General features: G+C 40.8%; 2 protein-coding genes across 2 annotated transcripts in view; one reads left to right on the forward strand and one right to left on the reverse strand.

The window, feature by feature from the left end:
- Trappc11 (trafficking protein particle complex subunit 11) overlaps positions 1–14,518 on the reverse strand; it is a 44,491-nt gene extending 29,973 nt beyond the window's left edge. Inside the window, exons 1-9 of the mRNA XM_055593586.1 lie at positions 14,379–14,518; positions 11,264–11,489; positions 10,130–10,299; positions 8,470–8,540; positions 6,498–6,612; positions 4,687–4,786; positions 4,269–4,342; positions 2,424–2,520; positions 1,004–1,137 (exon numbers count right to left, since the gene is read on the reverse strand). Of these exons, the coding sequence (XP_055449561.1) occupies positions 1,004–1,137; positions 2,424–2,520; positions 4,269–4,342; positions 4,687–4,786; positions 6,498–6,612; positions 8,470–8,540; positions 10,130–10,299; positions 11,264–11,467 (965 nt within the window). The 5' untranslated portion in view covers positions 11,468–11,489; positions 14,379–14,518. The remainder of the gene's footprint in view (positions 1–1,003; positions 1,138–2,423; positions 2,521–4,268; positions 4,343–4,686; positions 4,787–6,497; positions 6,613–8,469; positions 8,541–10,129; positions 10,300–11,263; positions 11,490–14,378) is intronic.
- A 218-nt stretch (positions 14,519–14,736) lies between these two features.
- Rwdd4 (RWD domain containing 4) overlaps positions 14,737–16,795 on the forward strand; it is a 26,522-nt gene continuing 24,463 nt past the window's right edge. Inside the window, exon 1 of the mRNA XM_055593560.1 lies at positions 14,737–14,965. Coding sequence (XP_055449535.1) covers positions 14,942–14,965 — 24 coding nt within the window. The 5' untranslated portion in view covers positions 14,737–14,941. The remainder of the gene's footprint in view (positions 14,966–16,795) is intronic.

Genomic DNA, 16,795 nt, shown 5'->3' on the forward strand with positions numbered 1-16,795 from the left:
ATCTATCTATCTATCTATCTATCTATCTATCTATCTATCTATCTATCATTTTGAGAGAGGGTTTCTCTGTTACACAGAGCCCTGGATGTCCTGGACTAGTTTCGAGGACCAGGCTGGCCTTGAACTCATAGAGATCCACCTACCTCCGCTTCCCACAATACTGGGATTAAAGGTGTATGCTAATTTTTAAAGAATGTGGAGCTTTTAAAGATATTTATGCTTTATATGGTAGTATTAACATAAAAAAAGAAATGAAAGATTATAATAGTAATATTGGTGTGTCAAGTTGACAAGGAGTCATTTGTCTTGGTTTTCTAGTTAACTTGACATAAGCCAGATATCTGGAAAGAGGAACCTCAACTGGGAAAATACTTTCATCAGTTGCCTGTAGGAAAGTATGTAGGGCATTTTCTTGATTAATGGTTGATGTGTGCAGGGTACCCACTGTGCGTGGTGCCATCCCTGAGTATGGTCCTGGGACATAGAAGGAAGCAGGCTGACTGTGCTACAAGGAGCAATCCAGGAAGCAGTGTTCCTCCCTGGTCTCCACTTCAGCTCCTGCCTCCAGCCCTGACTTCCCTTAGTGACAGACAGTGACCTGAAGTGTCATAGGCAACAAAGCCCTTCCTCCCCAAATTGCTTTTGGTCATGATGTTTTATCATAGCAATAGAAACCCTGACTAAGACAAACACTAAGCTACAGGAAGTAGGAATTTTGCTTTGTGTTCCTATAATTTCAGGACGTAAACGCAAAGTGGAAATCCAATGAATACATGTTGAATGTAAAATGATGGTACATAAATTACCTGGCTTCCATCAAGAAATTATACCAATCAATTTTATCTACTGTTCCTGGATACATACCTAGGGTATGTTATCAAAACCCTACTTAAGAAGAGAAGAACAACTTAATTCAGTTTAGAACCAAAGCCTTTGCTAATGTCATCTCTTTAAATCCCACATTCTATTTTTAAAATATTAGGAAAACGCAACTTAAACATACTGTTTAGACATCCATGCAGCATGCTCAAATGACAGCTCCGCGCTTCCAATTTTTTTCTTACACAAATCAATGTGTTTTCGAAACTGAGCAATTGCATCCAACGGGGTATTGTGCTGAAAACACAGCCTACAGATCTGAAAGAATGTAAAAGTCAGTCCCCAAATAGGGGGACATCTAAAGATACAGTCATGCATATTAAAAACATGTTAACTTTAAGAGACTGCAAAATTCCTTCTCTAAAGTTCCCTCAATGGATTGTGACCTGAAATATTTAAAGCAAATCAACTCTGGCAGTGGTTCCCAGTGGGTCTTGACCCCATTGGGGGTCAAACAGCTTTTTCACATGGGTCACCTAAGGCCATCGGAAAACACAGGTATTTATATTAAGATTCATAACAGAAATGCATAGCAAAATTACACTTATGAAGTGGCAATGAAATAATTCTATAGTTGAGGTCACCATAACTCTATTACAGGGTTCCTGCAGTAGGAAGACTGAGAGCCACTGAGTTATGGTCATTATCAGAGCAATAGAAACCAAACTAAGACACACAGCTACCACTTCTTCTCAACTGATGGAGCTGCCCCATTCTTAACTGTATAGCTATTAATGTTCCATTCAAGTTTATATAACCAACCACCTTTTGGTTTATTTCTAATATGTTCCTATTAGAAAAATACAGCAAGTATTCATAGATTTTGAGTTACAGATATTACCATACCTGGCAAAGAAATTTCCTAAAAAGGGTTGCCAGGTAGGAGAATATCCACTTCTGGGTTTGTGCTCACCACAAAAACATTCTATACATCACCCACCCAGGGTCAGACATCTTTAAAAGATGAGTGGGGAAACAGTAACAGCCTCCTAGTCTGCTGGGAAGCAGGGAAGGAGGGGACAGGTCATGACATAGGGATGGAAAGGGACAGATGGGGACAGGACAAACAGGATCAACTCTACAATATTAGCTCGGTTTCCTCTGAAGTGAACTGGGCCAGCAGCGGTGGTGTACACTGCACTGCCAGTACCCAGCAGGCTAAGGCAAAGGATCACTGAGCCCCAAGTTCAAGGCCAGCTCACGCAGCCTTGAGACCAAGTCTCAAACAAACAAAACAACAACAAAATAAAACAACCCACTAACGTGAACAATTGTATTCTCTACGGTTGTCATGAAGCCAAGAAATGGCTGAACAACTGTAATATGTGCATCTTTTAAAATCCATCAACAGGCAGCTTTCTTCTCATTACTTCCTCTCCTCACATACAAACACTGAGAGACTCAACTTTCACTAACTGGTGACTACAGATTCGAAGCACAGCTATTGCTATGACGCTGCTGAGAAGGAAAGCCATTCTTGATAAGGACACCCAAAAATAAAAACACAATTCACCAAAGAGCGTTTTTGGATCAAGAAACTGTACCTTGTAGTTTATAAATCCTGCCATCGTCTTAATTTCCAGAATATTGGTTTCATGGGCCCTCAATTCATGTATAAGGTTATAGGCAGTCCTGTAATTCCTAATGTAAATATGAGGAGGGTAGTTAATTATAATACAGACAAATGTTTAAGATTACTAAAAACAATATTGTTATAACAGACAATATTTACACAACTTCTTACCACTTCAATAAGAGCATATATACACATATACATATATATGTCTCCAATGTTCTAAAAAATTATCTTTTGATTACTAATCAGTGACTTCACAACAAAAAGATCCATCCCATTGGTCTTTCTATCATTAACTAACCAGTCTATAACTAGTAAAAAAAAAAAAAAAAAAAACAAGTTGAAAACTGAGAGTAAATTGGACGATTATCTAAAATTACATTAAAAAATAAACATTATTTGCCAGATAGTACACTCTTTTAATCCTAACACTCAGGAAGCAAAGGAGGAGAATCTTGAGTTCCAGGCCAACTTCGTCTACATAGTGGGTTCCAAAACAGCCAGGACTACATAGAGAGAGCCTGTCTCAAAATAAATAAACAAATAAATAAATGAATAGATAGATAGATAGATAGATAGATAGATAGATAGATAGATAGATAGATAGATAGATAGATATAGATAGATAAAGCATTGTTAATAAATATATGTATGTATGTATGTATGTAAGCATGTATTTCTGAGACAGTCTCACTATGATAGCCCAGGCTGGCCTTGAACTTGTTTGGCCTCCTGCTTTGGCCTCCCAAGACTAAAGATTACAGGTATATGCCACCATGACTAAGGATTACAGGTATATGCAACCATGTCCTGATAAGGTTTGATTTTGTTCCTTTGTTTTTAAGTGCCACTGTAAGTTTTTTAAAGAAAAGCAATTTTAGAAATGAAGGTTTAAAAGACAAAGCAAATTTTAAAAAAGGGTTTTAGGCTCAGGAATACACAAAGAGGTTCAGAAAATAGTACTAATATTGGATAGAGACTGCAGAGGAGAGAAAATATCCTCAGCTGACCTAGCACAGAAGAATGAGGAAAGAAACCAGGCCTAAGAGGAAATGTAGTATGTTCACAGGCAAAGGTGCTCTTATCCTCTCCAGGGAGTGGTTTCTTGTAGCATTGATTTTTCGCACACTTAAAGTTGAAGGTCTTAACTGAGGCCATGCATCCACGATAAAAATAAACTATATTAAAGTCAGCTATTATATTGATCTACTAACGATTTTTTCCACCTCAAATATAAAATAAATAACTGATTCTTTTAGATTCCTTCCCAAGTTGCCACTGTACATCCAAAAAAGCTGAGCTAACACACAAAAAAGATCAAGTTTTATTAAACTGCAGTGGGTAGAAACAAAAGAAATGTTTGAGCATGTCAACACACCTGCAATGTACTTGAAGGCTCTAAGCAGGACCTTCAAATAGAAAATGATGTGATAAACTAAACAATTAATTACAAAATATTGTTTAAATGGAATAAATGAATATCTAATGTTTATTATACCTTGAAAACTAGTTTCAAAAATTTCACTGAATATACAAATAGAAAAATAAAAAATAGAAAAATGAGGATAATTGTGACACTGATTTCTTTAGATCCTGAAATTTAGTTAAATAGACAAGGAAGTTTTGTGACAACATACTTCCAACATTAAAATGGAAAAATACAAAACAAACAAACAAAAAACCCAACAACTTATTAACTATCTGAACATAACATGAATATCTTACCATCAAGGTGATTGATTCATACACAGGTATTAGTACAGTATCATTAACAGCCACATAATAAAGATTCAGTTTGAAAATAGAAACTTACTTCAGAGCATTTTGGGTATCTTGTTTCAACTCACTGAAGAAAGCTATTTTGAATTGATGTCTAACAAACAAAAGCTGAAAAGAATAATTAAACAATGAGTACACACTTATTTTAACATGAAAATATATATTATGATGCATTAAATAAGAAAGAAATTATTCAAAGCTAAGTTCACAATGATTCCAACAAACAAGGACATAGCTAAAAATACTTCCAAGAGCTCTGACAAGTAAAAGAAAATAAAGGCAAAAGAATTTAATTTGAAATAAAAAATTTCATTTTTAAGAGCTTAAAAAAAACCTTTTGAAGTACTAATACAATTTAAAATATCAGTACTGAAGAAATAAAAATCATCTCAAAAATAACCAGTGATGAACAATCTGCTTTTAAATGATTCTTATTAGTTTTTTAAATATACCTGGTGTGTTGTTTTATTCAAAAATTCTTTATGAGATTTTACTCTTCTGATCTCAGTGTAGTAATAGGTCTGGGCATGTTCATAAAATGCATTTTCTAACCTGTTAAACAACAAATAGTACAGTTATTCAAAAGAAAAACCTTTTTAAGAATGGTATTTGTTCTCAAATGGTATTTGAGAACTGAAAGCAAATTGTTGACCAACACTGTTCTTTATGATTGAGATGAAAAATGAAGCAGAGTATAATATGGATTTCTAGGGGACACACAGGATATAACAGATTGGAAAAATCTTATAATTTATAAAAACAATTAGGTGATCTTTAAGAATACTTTCATCCCTACTATATATAACTATAAAACACCTGAAAAAAGATTTAAAATTGAATTAGATTTCACTATTTTTCATCCTTCTAATATTTAGAGTTTAAAAGAACAAGAAAATTTATGGGGAGAATGAAAGCCATTGGCAAAGGAGATAAAAATAACATTAGTGTTATTCAAGTGTTGCTTCATGATACAACTATGAGCACCGAAGAAGCAGTCTGAGCAGAGAGCAGTGAGCAGCTCACACTCTTGGAGAGAGGGAGAACCTGCCAGAAGCAGATGTGAAGGGAGGGAAAGAAAAGTGAAGTCACAGGCACATAACAGGGGACGTCAAGGTTTCTCCTCCTCAGAATAAACCACAAGTTTTCCTATATTCAGAAGATTTTTTTTTTCCACACCTGAGAAAGAAAGGTCAAATTTTAAAATCAAATATTGTATTTACCTCTTTATAGACAAGGTCTTACTATGTAGTCCTGGCAGGCTTTAAACTCACTAGTGTAGCCCAGGCTGGACTCAAATTGGCAATCCTCCTGCCTCGACCTCCTGAGTGCTCGGATTACAAGCATGTGCCACCACTGGATAGTGTATTTTAAATAGGATTTTTCTAGGTTAGAATTTTTTATTTTCAAAACTATAGCTTTAGAAAATGTTAAAATATAAAAATAAAGTTAGAGTCTAATCTTGAAACAAATGTTATTAACTTAAACTTGTCCTTAAAATTTTACAAGTGAGAACAATCAGAGACTGACTGTGAAATGCCTAACTGTAGCCAGAATATCTTTATAGAGTATTCTCAGTAACGAAAAGATAACTTTCTCAAAGAAGTTAGTTTTATCTGTCGGGTGTCAGGAAATATCAAAGATAAGCTTGTTTCTGTTTCCAAATGGTCAGTGTACTCAGATACATGTGTTAGTCAAGTAGAACAAACTTGAGGACAAATAGGCCTGGTTCATCCTTTAAACTTAGACTTCATTCAGGCAAGGAGGCTCAGCAGGTAAAGGTACTTTCTGCCCAGCTGAACAACCTCAGCTCAGTCCCAGGGACCCAGACGGTGGAAGGACAGACCTGACTTCCCAAAGTTGTCCTCTGACCTGTAAACAGCCCTGTCCCCTGAGTCATTAATAAATAAATGCAATTTTAAAACAGAAAACCTAGTTACATGGAATTAATCCCCTCCCTGCTTTGAAGCAAAACAGGTTAAATAGCTATAAAGATATTTCTGGATATCAGGAAAGTGTTGCAGGATCCTCATTGTTTGTTTGTTTGTTTGTTTTTGAGATAGCGTCTTCCTATGTAGCCCCAGGTAAACTGGAACTTGCTAATGTCCAGCTAGACCCGGCTGGCCTCAGATTCCTTTCATTTGGTGGTTTGCCTAGCTGAACTTCGCCGTCCACCATGTTTTAATGTGCACTTTGTTGTCTGTAAATAAAAGGGTCTAAGCTACCATCTTTTCATTCCTAGAGAACAACGAGGACTCTTATTTACCTTATAATGTAGCCCACAAGGTGGTCGGTGTGGGGAAGCACAAACAGAGACTTCCCTGAGAGTTCACACACATTGCACAGAGCTGCAGCCCGCTCTGACGCAATGACGTCTTCCCCTGTTGGCAGCCCCAAAGAGAAGCAAAGCAAAGGTGTCAGTCTCCCAGAGTAAAATCTCCCCAAGTTTGCAATCAGGAATACAGTTCCAGGCCCCTGTCCCTAGAGGGCTTCTGCTCTCCCTGAAGACTCAGGGCTCCATGAGCTACTGTGTTATTAGTTAGGAAAATATTGTACCATTTTCTCCTGACCAGAACAGATAGGACAAATAATGCCCCAAAACACATCACATGGCCATTTCAAAACATAGAAAAGAAATAGTCTGTCATGGGGGGGAAGTTTCCAAAGACCTCAGAACACTACAAGCTTTAACATGGCAACAGAAACTATTCTGAAAATCTGGGAAGATACAGGAAAGAATCATGTAAATGAAGCATTTCCCCAGACAATATGACAAATATTACGTGTAAGGGTAAATTTTAAGTCAGATCAGACAAGTCAATGATACTTTTTAAGCAACTGAATTAACCGTTTTGTCAACTGATACATGCACACAGGAAGAGCCAAGCAGAAATGAGCAAGTAGGACTTAGCGTCTGTAAATGTACTGGTTTTTATTACTTATAGCAAGTATTTGTTTGAGCATGACTGAATTTTTTTAACGTTCACTTATTTGTGTGTGTATGTGACTACATATGTATATATGTACGTATGCATGCATGCATGTATGTTTGTGCCTGAACCACAGTATACCTGTGGAGGTCAGAGGTCAGCTTTCAGGACTTGATTCTCCCTTTCCACCAAATGGGTTCTGGAAACTGACTGAACTCAGGTGATCAGCAACTGCTTTCACTCGCTGAACCATCTTTCTGGTCTTTTATTGGTACTTTTCAAAAGTTAGCATACTATCAGCCCTCTAAGTGAACATGTAAAACATTAAAAAATATGCATCCTTTCTGCTTGCATGCCCCTCCCCAAGTCCACTGATAGGGGAGGTCTTCCTCTCCTTCTTTCTGATCTTAGTCTATCAGATCTCATCAGGAGTGGCTGCATTGTCATCTTCTGTGGCCTGGTAAGGCTGCTCCCCCCTCAGGGGGAGGTGATCAAAGAACAGGCCTATCAGATTATGTCAGAGGCAGTCCCTCTTCCCATTACTATGTAACCCACTTGGACACTAAACTGCCATGGGCTACATCTGTGCAGGAAGGGTGGGATCGAGAGGGGAGGTAGGAGGGGCTTATGAGGGGGGTACAAAATGAATAAAGTGTAAATAATAATAATAATAATAATAATAAAATAAATAAGTAGGTCTTAAAAATAATTTTATAGCAATATTCTAAGAGAAATTAGCCTATAATTCTCTTTCCTTGTTGGGTCTTAATGTGATTTATGTATCAGAGTAACTGTGACCTCATAAAAAGAATTAAACAATGTTTTTTTTCTGCTTCTATTTTGTGGAATAATATGAGGAGTACTGGCATTAGCTCTTCTTTAAAAATCTGACTTAAAACATTCTAGTTCTGGGCTTTTCCTTGTTGAAAGACTCCTAATTACTGCTTCTTTTTCACTAGGGATTATATTTCTGCTTGAATTGCTTATGTGATCTTACTTTAACTTTGGTAAGCAATATATATCTAGAAAATTATCTATTTCTCTTAGATTTTCCTATATGGTGTAATGCCAGTTTTGAAAGTGTGTCCTTATGTGCTTATGACTCTGGATTTCCTTGGTATTTATTGTTATTTCCCTTTTTTGTCTCTAATTTTGTTAAATTGAATCTCCCTTTTAGTTAATTTACCTAAGGGTTTGTCAATCATATTGATTTTCTCAAAGAACTCTTTGTTTCATTTAAAAAAAAAAAATATATGCGTCCTGGTATTAGTAAGCAGGGCATAAAGGAACAGATGAACCTTCGGATACCTGGAGGTAAAGGCGTTTTCTTTTGAATCAGGACTACTGCGACTTTTGTGTTTCTCCCTTGCAAACTTTGCCTGCAACCGAAAAATAACAATATAACTCAGAAAACAATTAACTTGCCTCAGCTAAATTATTCCAGGCTTCACATAAAACACAAACTGCATAATCCAATTCCACTAAAAAAACTTTAAAATCAGAGTAAATCTTTTCCTACAAATGGATTCCCATAATGATATCCACTTTCAAAGTATAAGCTTACATCAAGCTTATAATCTTACTAAAATCTTCTTACCGGAAACTCAAGGGCGAGTGAGATGACCTGAGTTGACTCCCCAAACCCACATAGCAAATGGAGAGACCCAACTCCCCACATCATCCTCTAACCACACATATAACCTGCCTCCCAAATAAAATAAGCAGACATTAGACGATTTTAACTTGGAATTGTAACATATCCTTCTTTATAAAATTGAGTGAACCTGCTTCTTTTTAGTGCTATATTATTTGTACAGAATAATTTTCTAAGAACTACCCAGTGATAAAGCAAAAGTCTTATGAGTGAGGCACCCAGAAACTTGCTATGTAAGCCTGACAGCCCGAGTTAAAGTTGCAGAACACATGTAAAAGCTGAAGAAAGGAATCAACTCTCCATGGCTGTTTCTGGCTCTCACATGTCATGCACACATGAACACAAATATGAATCACGTACACTCACAACAATGAAACGTAATTTGTAAGTGTCTTATGAGAGTGCTAGAGAGTTGGCTCAGCAGTTAATGAGCTCTTGCTGCTCTTCTAGAGGACCAGAGTTCAATTCCCAGCACCCACTGTGGGGTGGCTCATCACAGCCTGCAGCTCCAGCTCCAGGGGATGTGATGCCTTCTTCTCGTCTCCAAAAGTACCAGCATGCATATGTACATACGCACATTCACATGTATACATGTACACACATATACACACAAAAAAATAATAAAACATATATTTTTAAAAATGTTCTTTGAAAATAGTATCTTATGGGGCCTGATCGTAAATTATTATCTCTCAAAGAGATCACAGTACAGGACAAAAATTTGGAACTCCACGCCAAATTGCCTTCTAAATTTCTTCACATCCTTGGCGCTGTATAGTAAATACTCACATTATGTTATAGAAACAGAATGAGTTTCAGTGGGGGCTAACAGGCTCAAAGTAACCACTGCAGTTTAAACAGTATCAGTTACTTTCAAGGAGTGTTTGTAAACAAAGCAGAGAATACGGTTCCGGGTTAAGAGTGCTGCAGTACATTTGATCACTCTGTGAACCCAGAGACTGTATACTGGAAAAAACTTGTTTCTACCTTTAACCCAAGCACTTTCTGTTTACTGTAAACAGTTAAAGTCAACCATAAGTCAAGAGGTAGAGCAAGCAACTAATTGACAGGGAGTGATCATAGGAAAAAAAACCGAAGGAGGAGCTTCTTCTTGTGGGACACTGGCTGAGCAGGAAGGTCAGCTGGGTGCGTTCTCTGCCTCTCAGAGCTGGCAGGCTTTCAGCCCAGCACCTGGCTCCTGAGTCTTTATTGGTAAAATCAGTTTGAGTGCTTTGCCTCTCTAGCACAAGGCCGTGGGCTCAATCCCTGACAACACAAACAGACAAAACCGTAAACAACTGATACTCGCCGTACCTGACAATCTCGACGCGGGTAGCACACTCGGATTGCTTTTCTTTCCACTGAGGCTCGTCCCAGTCCAGCTCATAGAACACAACCACCAGTGCTGGTACCAGGTTCAGGTGCTTGTTCATCCAGCCGGTCTTCAAGATCCCTTTAGGAATGTACCATTCGTACGAAGTTCTCTGCCAACCGGGACAAAACTCAAAGTTATTTGAGAAGAAAAGCAGCAGCCACCGCCAGGGCGCCAGGCACTTCACAGGCACTGCTTCGTTCAGTGTGCACACCGCCCGTTCTAAGATGAGCGAGTCAGCCCATCATTAATGAATAACAGACGTAAGGGTTTAAGGGTTGGGGTACACTCCACAGATGCTGTACTTCCCGCGTGAGGGAGAATGGCCAGAGCACAGGAGTCCTAGCAGCGCCAAGGGCCTCAGCTAGTGTAAAGTAGGCAGCCCCTTTCCAGGTCTACTTGGATCCTTCACCAATTCCCATTTCTGTTCTCGTAAAGTGTTAAAACCACCTAAAATCTACTACGGCTTCATTTGTTTACATAGTGCCATGACAGCATTTCACTGTTCCTGTGGATAAAATGAAAATGGTTTAGGAACTTGTGAAACTGGACCTAACTGCAAGGGTCATGGATTCTATATGAAACTGGAAATGATGAGTGGGTGATGTGAGACCTTCCTTTCAAGAAGACTCTGCTAAAATTATGGAGATGTGGGGATTGTTTTAATGAAAGAAAAGGGGTAGGGAGAAGATGGGAAGAACACTTTCTGCAAAGCCTAGGACTACCTAAGTTCAGTCCTCAGGACCCACATGTTGGAAGAAGAGAACTGACAATACAAGTTGTCACGGGACCTCCACACATACACACACAGTAAATTAATTTTTTTAAAAAGAAAAAAAATGTAGGCTCATAGTAAGGAAAGCATTATAATTAGTCGGTCCTCTTGAGGTTAAAAAAAAAGTGTATTAAATATGTGCATATATTCCATAGTACATGACAACACCAGTTTTTCCTACGGCACAACAGTAACCTTTGCCCTGATAAACTCAGAGGGTTTCCAATACAAACATTAAGAAGAGAGTTGGGAGTGTGAAGAGGATGGGAGCTATGAATGCATGTGATCCTAATGCCATTACCTTTGACCGACATTTGGGGTATTCATGGTCACCCGGGAGCACCTTGAAAGAAATTGGTACCCGATCAGCTCTCCGATTGGCACAGAAAGCATCCCAGACTGCTCGGTGGACAGCATTATAAACCACATCAAGGCCAGTGAGTGTAACAAAAGCCATAGGCCGGCAACATAACTCCACAGGGAAGTCCCACTGTGTGGGGCTCATGCTTAGGACGTCACAGAAAGATCTGAAATAGAAAGATCAGGAGAGTCATAATTAGTTTTAAAAACAAACACCAATATCTAATATATAAACAAAGAGAACTTAGCCCCTTCATGAGCTCAGGATGTCCCAGTAAGGAGTCCTATTCAGCACAGTACAGACAGTGCCAGGTTCCCTTTGGGCATCAACTCCTGATTCTTCCAGGACACAGAGATCTCCAACATTGCTGATCTTCACAGGCTTCCAGATCAACTGTGCTTCCCTGCTGTATCAATGCTGTCTATTTTTATCATTAGCTTAGTCCACTTTTCTGTTTCTATAACTGAATCCAACAGATTAATTTATAACAAACAGAACTTTGTTTACTTCATAGTTATAAGGGCTGAGAAGTCCAAGAAAATGGTGCTAATATCTGGAGAGGCCTTTCCTGAGATATCATAGCATAGCCTTTTGACAAGACAAAAGGCTCCGCATGTACACAGTCAAGCAAACAGAACAGAATAGAGCAAAATGAAAACTGTAATTCCTGAGTTAGTAAAATTAATTAATTTTACAGGCAGTGGTGGTGCACACCTTTAATCCCAGCACTCAGGAAGCAGAGAGAGGTGAATCTCTGTGAGTTCAAGGCCAGCCTGGTCTACACAGAGAGTTCCCGGACAGCAAAGGCAACACAGAGAAACTGTCTCATATAACAAAAAAACAAACAAAAATGACTAATTGTATTGGCTTTTTTTTTTTTTTTACAAAAAAGGCTGTAGTCAATTTTCAGACAAATTCACTATTTTCAGTAATATTTCAAAATGTACATCAAACTCTTAGTCTTGAGCAGACTAAGAAAGCAGGTAAGTGATGAAATTAAAATAGCTCTATCCTTGCATGGTGGCACATGCTGTAATCCCAGTGTTCACCGACTTACATATATTAACAAATCCAGTTTCCTCTGATTTCTCTGAAATTCCAGATATCTAATTTCTCAATGCTTAGAATATAACTCAAATAATGTGTACATTATTTAGCAGTTGTTTTCTTGCTTTCCATAATATAAGACGATGTAATAGGTAAACGGAAACAGTGTTTCTCTTAGAGAAAAGTGTAAGACCCATTTCTGTTGTGTCCTTTAGCTAAATCTACAATGAAGGCAGGTCTGCACTGACTTTAGAAAGTGCTTATATAAAAATGTGTTTATTCCAAACAGAACTGTCACCATATTTTTTAAACGGTTCCTCGTTTCTGAAAGGACTTAACTACCACATGCTTCTTTAAAGAAGAGATTGTCATCATCACAGACACACACAGAACACAAGGTGAGGAAACTGAAATGTAAAACGCCACTTGTTCCCTAAGATGTGGACTATCTCTAACTGAAAAGATAATCATCTTTACTAATTAGCTATCTCATGCTCAAGTGCTAAAGGAACAATGGGTATTAAAGAATGATTTGGAAAGCTTACCGGAAATGATGCACTATCTATACCTTAAGTTTGCAGAACTGCTTTAAAAGACCTTTGGGAAGGGTTGTGCTAGGAGGGCAAAGAAAAACATTGCTTCTGCGGATTTTCAGATGAGGAGCAAAATAGCCTAGGAGTGGCCAAAGATAATATGGCTACTATATTTGCCTAATACCAAAATGCTCTAGACAAGAGTGTGAAAGGCCCATCTCCCTTAACAGTTTCAGAGGCTCAAAAGAAACGCCTGTGATCCTTGAACATGGAGTGGACACAAAGGGAAGTAGAAATGACTTACAAACTTTTTAATTTAGTACTGCCTGAGGGTAATACAGTACGAGTCACCTAAGTATTGTTAAGATTTCCAGCAGTTACATTAGAAGGTAACAGAGAAGTGGGCTCAGAAACCAAACTCCTATAAAGCCAGCACTCAAGAGGCAAAGGCAGGAGGATTGCTTCAAATTCCATAGTCTACAGGGCAGTTCCAGCCCAGCAAGGGCTATGAAGGACCCCCAAAAAGAAAAAGATGTGTAATTTTAGTTATATTTTATTTAGGCCAAAAGTATTCTCCAAACATCATTATAAGTTATTGATGAACGTTCAAAAACCTGTTTGTGTACTGTCTTCAAACGGTGTGTATTTTACACTCACAGCTGACCTAAATTCAGACTGGCCGATTTCAAGTGCTCTAGAGCCGCCGGTTGCTGCTGGCTACCACACCTGACAGGGTAGCTCTTGATCAGAGCAAATCTCTTCCAACATCACCATGAAAAACTGCATCAGCAATCCCTGCCGTATTCTACTTTACAAGGTTTGGCACTTGGTGATGGTCCTGCTTATGCTGTACATTTCAGAGGACAAGTGCTCACTGAGTAGATTTCAATGACATGCAGGAAAAGAAATCGTTTCCTGATTTCCCGGAAAATAATGGAGAAGCCAAGCAAACTACTGAGAAAGAGGGGACATGCAGAAGCAAATCTAAGTCCTCAGCACCAGTCACCTGGCTAGTGCAAGGCAAGTAATGGGACAGCCAGCGTAGAAGAGAAACAAGCTAACCCAACCAAAATATCTACTAAAGAAGACGGCTATCAATAAAGGGGTGTTCCAAGTTGCAAGACATCGGCTAGCAAGCACGGATTCAGAGACGTCTAACTGCAAAAAAATCAAACGAAGAACGATAGCTTGGTGGAGAAAAGGAAGCCAACACAGCCTGGAAGAAGACACTGTCCCCAGGATCGCAGCATTCGGCTCTGATAGCTGGGACTGGGAAAGGACAATAACCTCACAGTCCTAGAAACTGACGCAATCTTCCTCGATCACTCCCACCTCTCTACCTAAAAATAAGTACTTTCTTCTTTGCAGCTGAAGGAGAAATGCCAACATTGCACCCGTGGACGCCACGGGAAAATGCAGGCCTCCCCAAGCCAGCTGGGTTGGCGTGGCCCGGAAGGTTTCTGGGCCCAACTCACCCAGGCCACTCGCCCTGGACCCGCTGCGGCTGCGGCGAGTCGCCGTCAGCCCGGAGAGAACCGGGAGAGCCAGGCAGGGGCGTCACGGAACGCGGCCACCGAGTCCCGACAGCCCAAGCCCCAGCGCCGGCTGCAGAAGGCTAGACTTCCTTTTCCCCGCCTCCGCTGGCACAGGAAGCACTTCCTGGGCCTGAGTGACAGTTCTCCACGCCAGTCCCGGGACAGAACGGACCGCCCCCTTAGGCAGGTGCTCCATTTCCTAGAGGAGAAAGGGATTGGGGCGGAGCAAGAAGGAGCCAATAGGAGAAGCGGTCGTGCGAGGGGGCGGAGCCTCCTCGTTACCGCCCCCTCCGCGGCTGGTCCGAGGTCTGGGTGTCCCCCGCTTAAGGCGATCCCAGGTTCCCGGCCCGCAGCCGACTGCCCGGTGGCTCGGCAGCGCGCGAGCTCGTCCCCACGGCTGCGAGGAGGGTTCCCCCAGACCGAGGCGCGGAAACGGGGTGCCCCGGCCTCCCGCCCGCTGCCCTCCCGTTCTTTGCGGTCGCGATCGCCGTGCAACCGGCGCGATGGGTGCCAACGAGGACCAGGAGGTGAGAACCCAGGGCCGGACACCCCCCCCCCGCCCCCCGTCCGGCACAGGTCGCAACGTGGGGCACCGGGGACTGACTCCGCACGCGTCCTTCCCGCCGAGAGCCTGGCCGGCTGCCCCACGTTAGCAGATCCCTTGCCAGATGGCACCGGGTAACCGAGAGGCCAGCGAGCGTGAACGGGTCACGTGTGACTCAGCCTCCGGCTCGCCTCCTCTGTCTTATTTATTTATTTATTGCAACCCCGGGGGTCTACCCAGATTTCCTTGCTAAGATGAGCGACCTTGGTCCACAACCCTGGTGCGCTTGGCCGCCCTTAACTGACTGCCGCGTGTAGTTTTAGCGCTTGCGTGTCGAGTTATTCCGTCCTAAAAATCTGATCCAACCTTTAAAATTTAAAACTTGTGGTCTCGGGAAGGAGGGTTGAGTGAGTACGAGTTCTGTGTAGAAAGACGGATGGCCCCGGTGTCCCTCTGTTTGGAATGCTTAGTGAAGTCGCTCGTCAATCCGCCCTTGAGTGGACAATGTTTTGAGCATCCGCGTCTCAGTCAGAATTTGGTAGAGTTTGCGCTTTGATTTTTTAAATGTCATTTTGATACAGAGTGGGAGGGGATGGGCGCTGTAAATCGTTCCTCGTTAACTTTCCAATTCTGTAATGTGCCCTGATCAGGAAGGAAGAGTGTCTGCAGTGCTAAAGAGCCCAGGGTGTTGGGTGAATGTAGTGAAATGAGGATCAGGAGACATCTCGCGGGCGGCGGTGGCGCACGCTGTTAATCCCAGTAGGAAGTGAGGCAGAGGCGGGCGGGTCTCTGAGCTCGAGGCCAGTCTGGTTGTGGAGACTGAGTTCCAGAAACCCTGCCTCGAAGAAAACAAAGGCGGCGAATCTCCTTGCCTGGTAGCGGATAAGTAGTCATCCGCTGCTTACTTCCAACGTGTTGCTTAAAAGTTACCATTTTGACACTGTGGATGTTAATAGTAGCTTGCTTACAAATTCTCCATTAAAAACCCCATGTGGCGGTGCACGCCTGTAATCCTAGCACTCAGGGAAGCAGAGGCAGGTGGAGCTCTGTGAGTTTGAGGCCAGCCTGGTCTACAAAATGAGTCCCAGGAGGCTACATAGAGAAACCCTGTCTCAAAAAACCAAGCAACAACAACAAATTCTCCGGGGGAAAAAAAAAATACATATATATCAGCAAGTTTCTTGGTATCTGAAAACCCTGCTAAAAATTCTTACCAGCCCAATGAATCCAAAGCATTAATAAATCCAGGGGAAAGAATAGAGAGGAGGGGGAAGAGAAAGGATTAGTGAGTAGATATAAACTCAGTGGAGAAAAGCAAGGTCTGATGTCTTGTTACGCAGTGACTGGCTAGTTTAAAATTACCCTGTGCATTTGAGAATAACTAGAAGAGTTTTGAATGGTTCATTGACAAATACATGGTTGAAAATTTGAGGTGATAGACATGCTAATTACCCTAATTTGATCATTGTGTAATAAGTACACTTTTCAAAGAGCTGCACTGTGTCCCATAAATAAATACAATTTCAAAAATAGTTTTGTTTTATGTATATGCATGTTTTGCCTACTTGTATGTCTGCGTGCCACTTGCATTCCTGGTGCCCACAGAGGCCAGGAGAGGGTATTGGATACCTGGAACTGGAGTTCTAGAAGGAAGGGAACCACCACAAGGGCTGGAAATCGAAACAGATCCTCTGGAGAACACTGAGCCATCTCTGCAGCCCCAATAAGTACAGTTATTATGTGCCAATTTGAAACTAGTTCTTTCTCCCAGCAAAGCACAATGTAACACTTCTTGGATTTGACGACCCCCCCC

The sequence above is a fragment of the Psammomys obesus genome, unplaced genomic scaffold (genome assembly GCF_907164565.1).
Source record: "Psammomys obesus unplaced genomic scaffold, mPsaObe1.curated_primary_1811, whole genome shotgun sequence".
Lineage (NCBI taxonomy): Eukaryota > Metazoa > Chordata > Mammalia > Rodentia > Muridae > Psammomys > Psammomys obesus.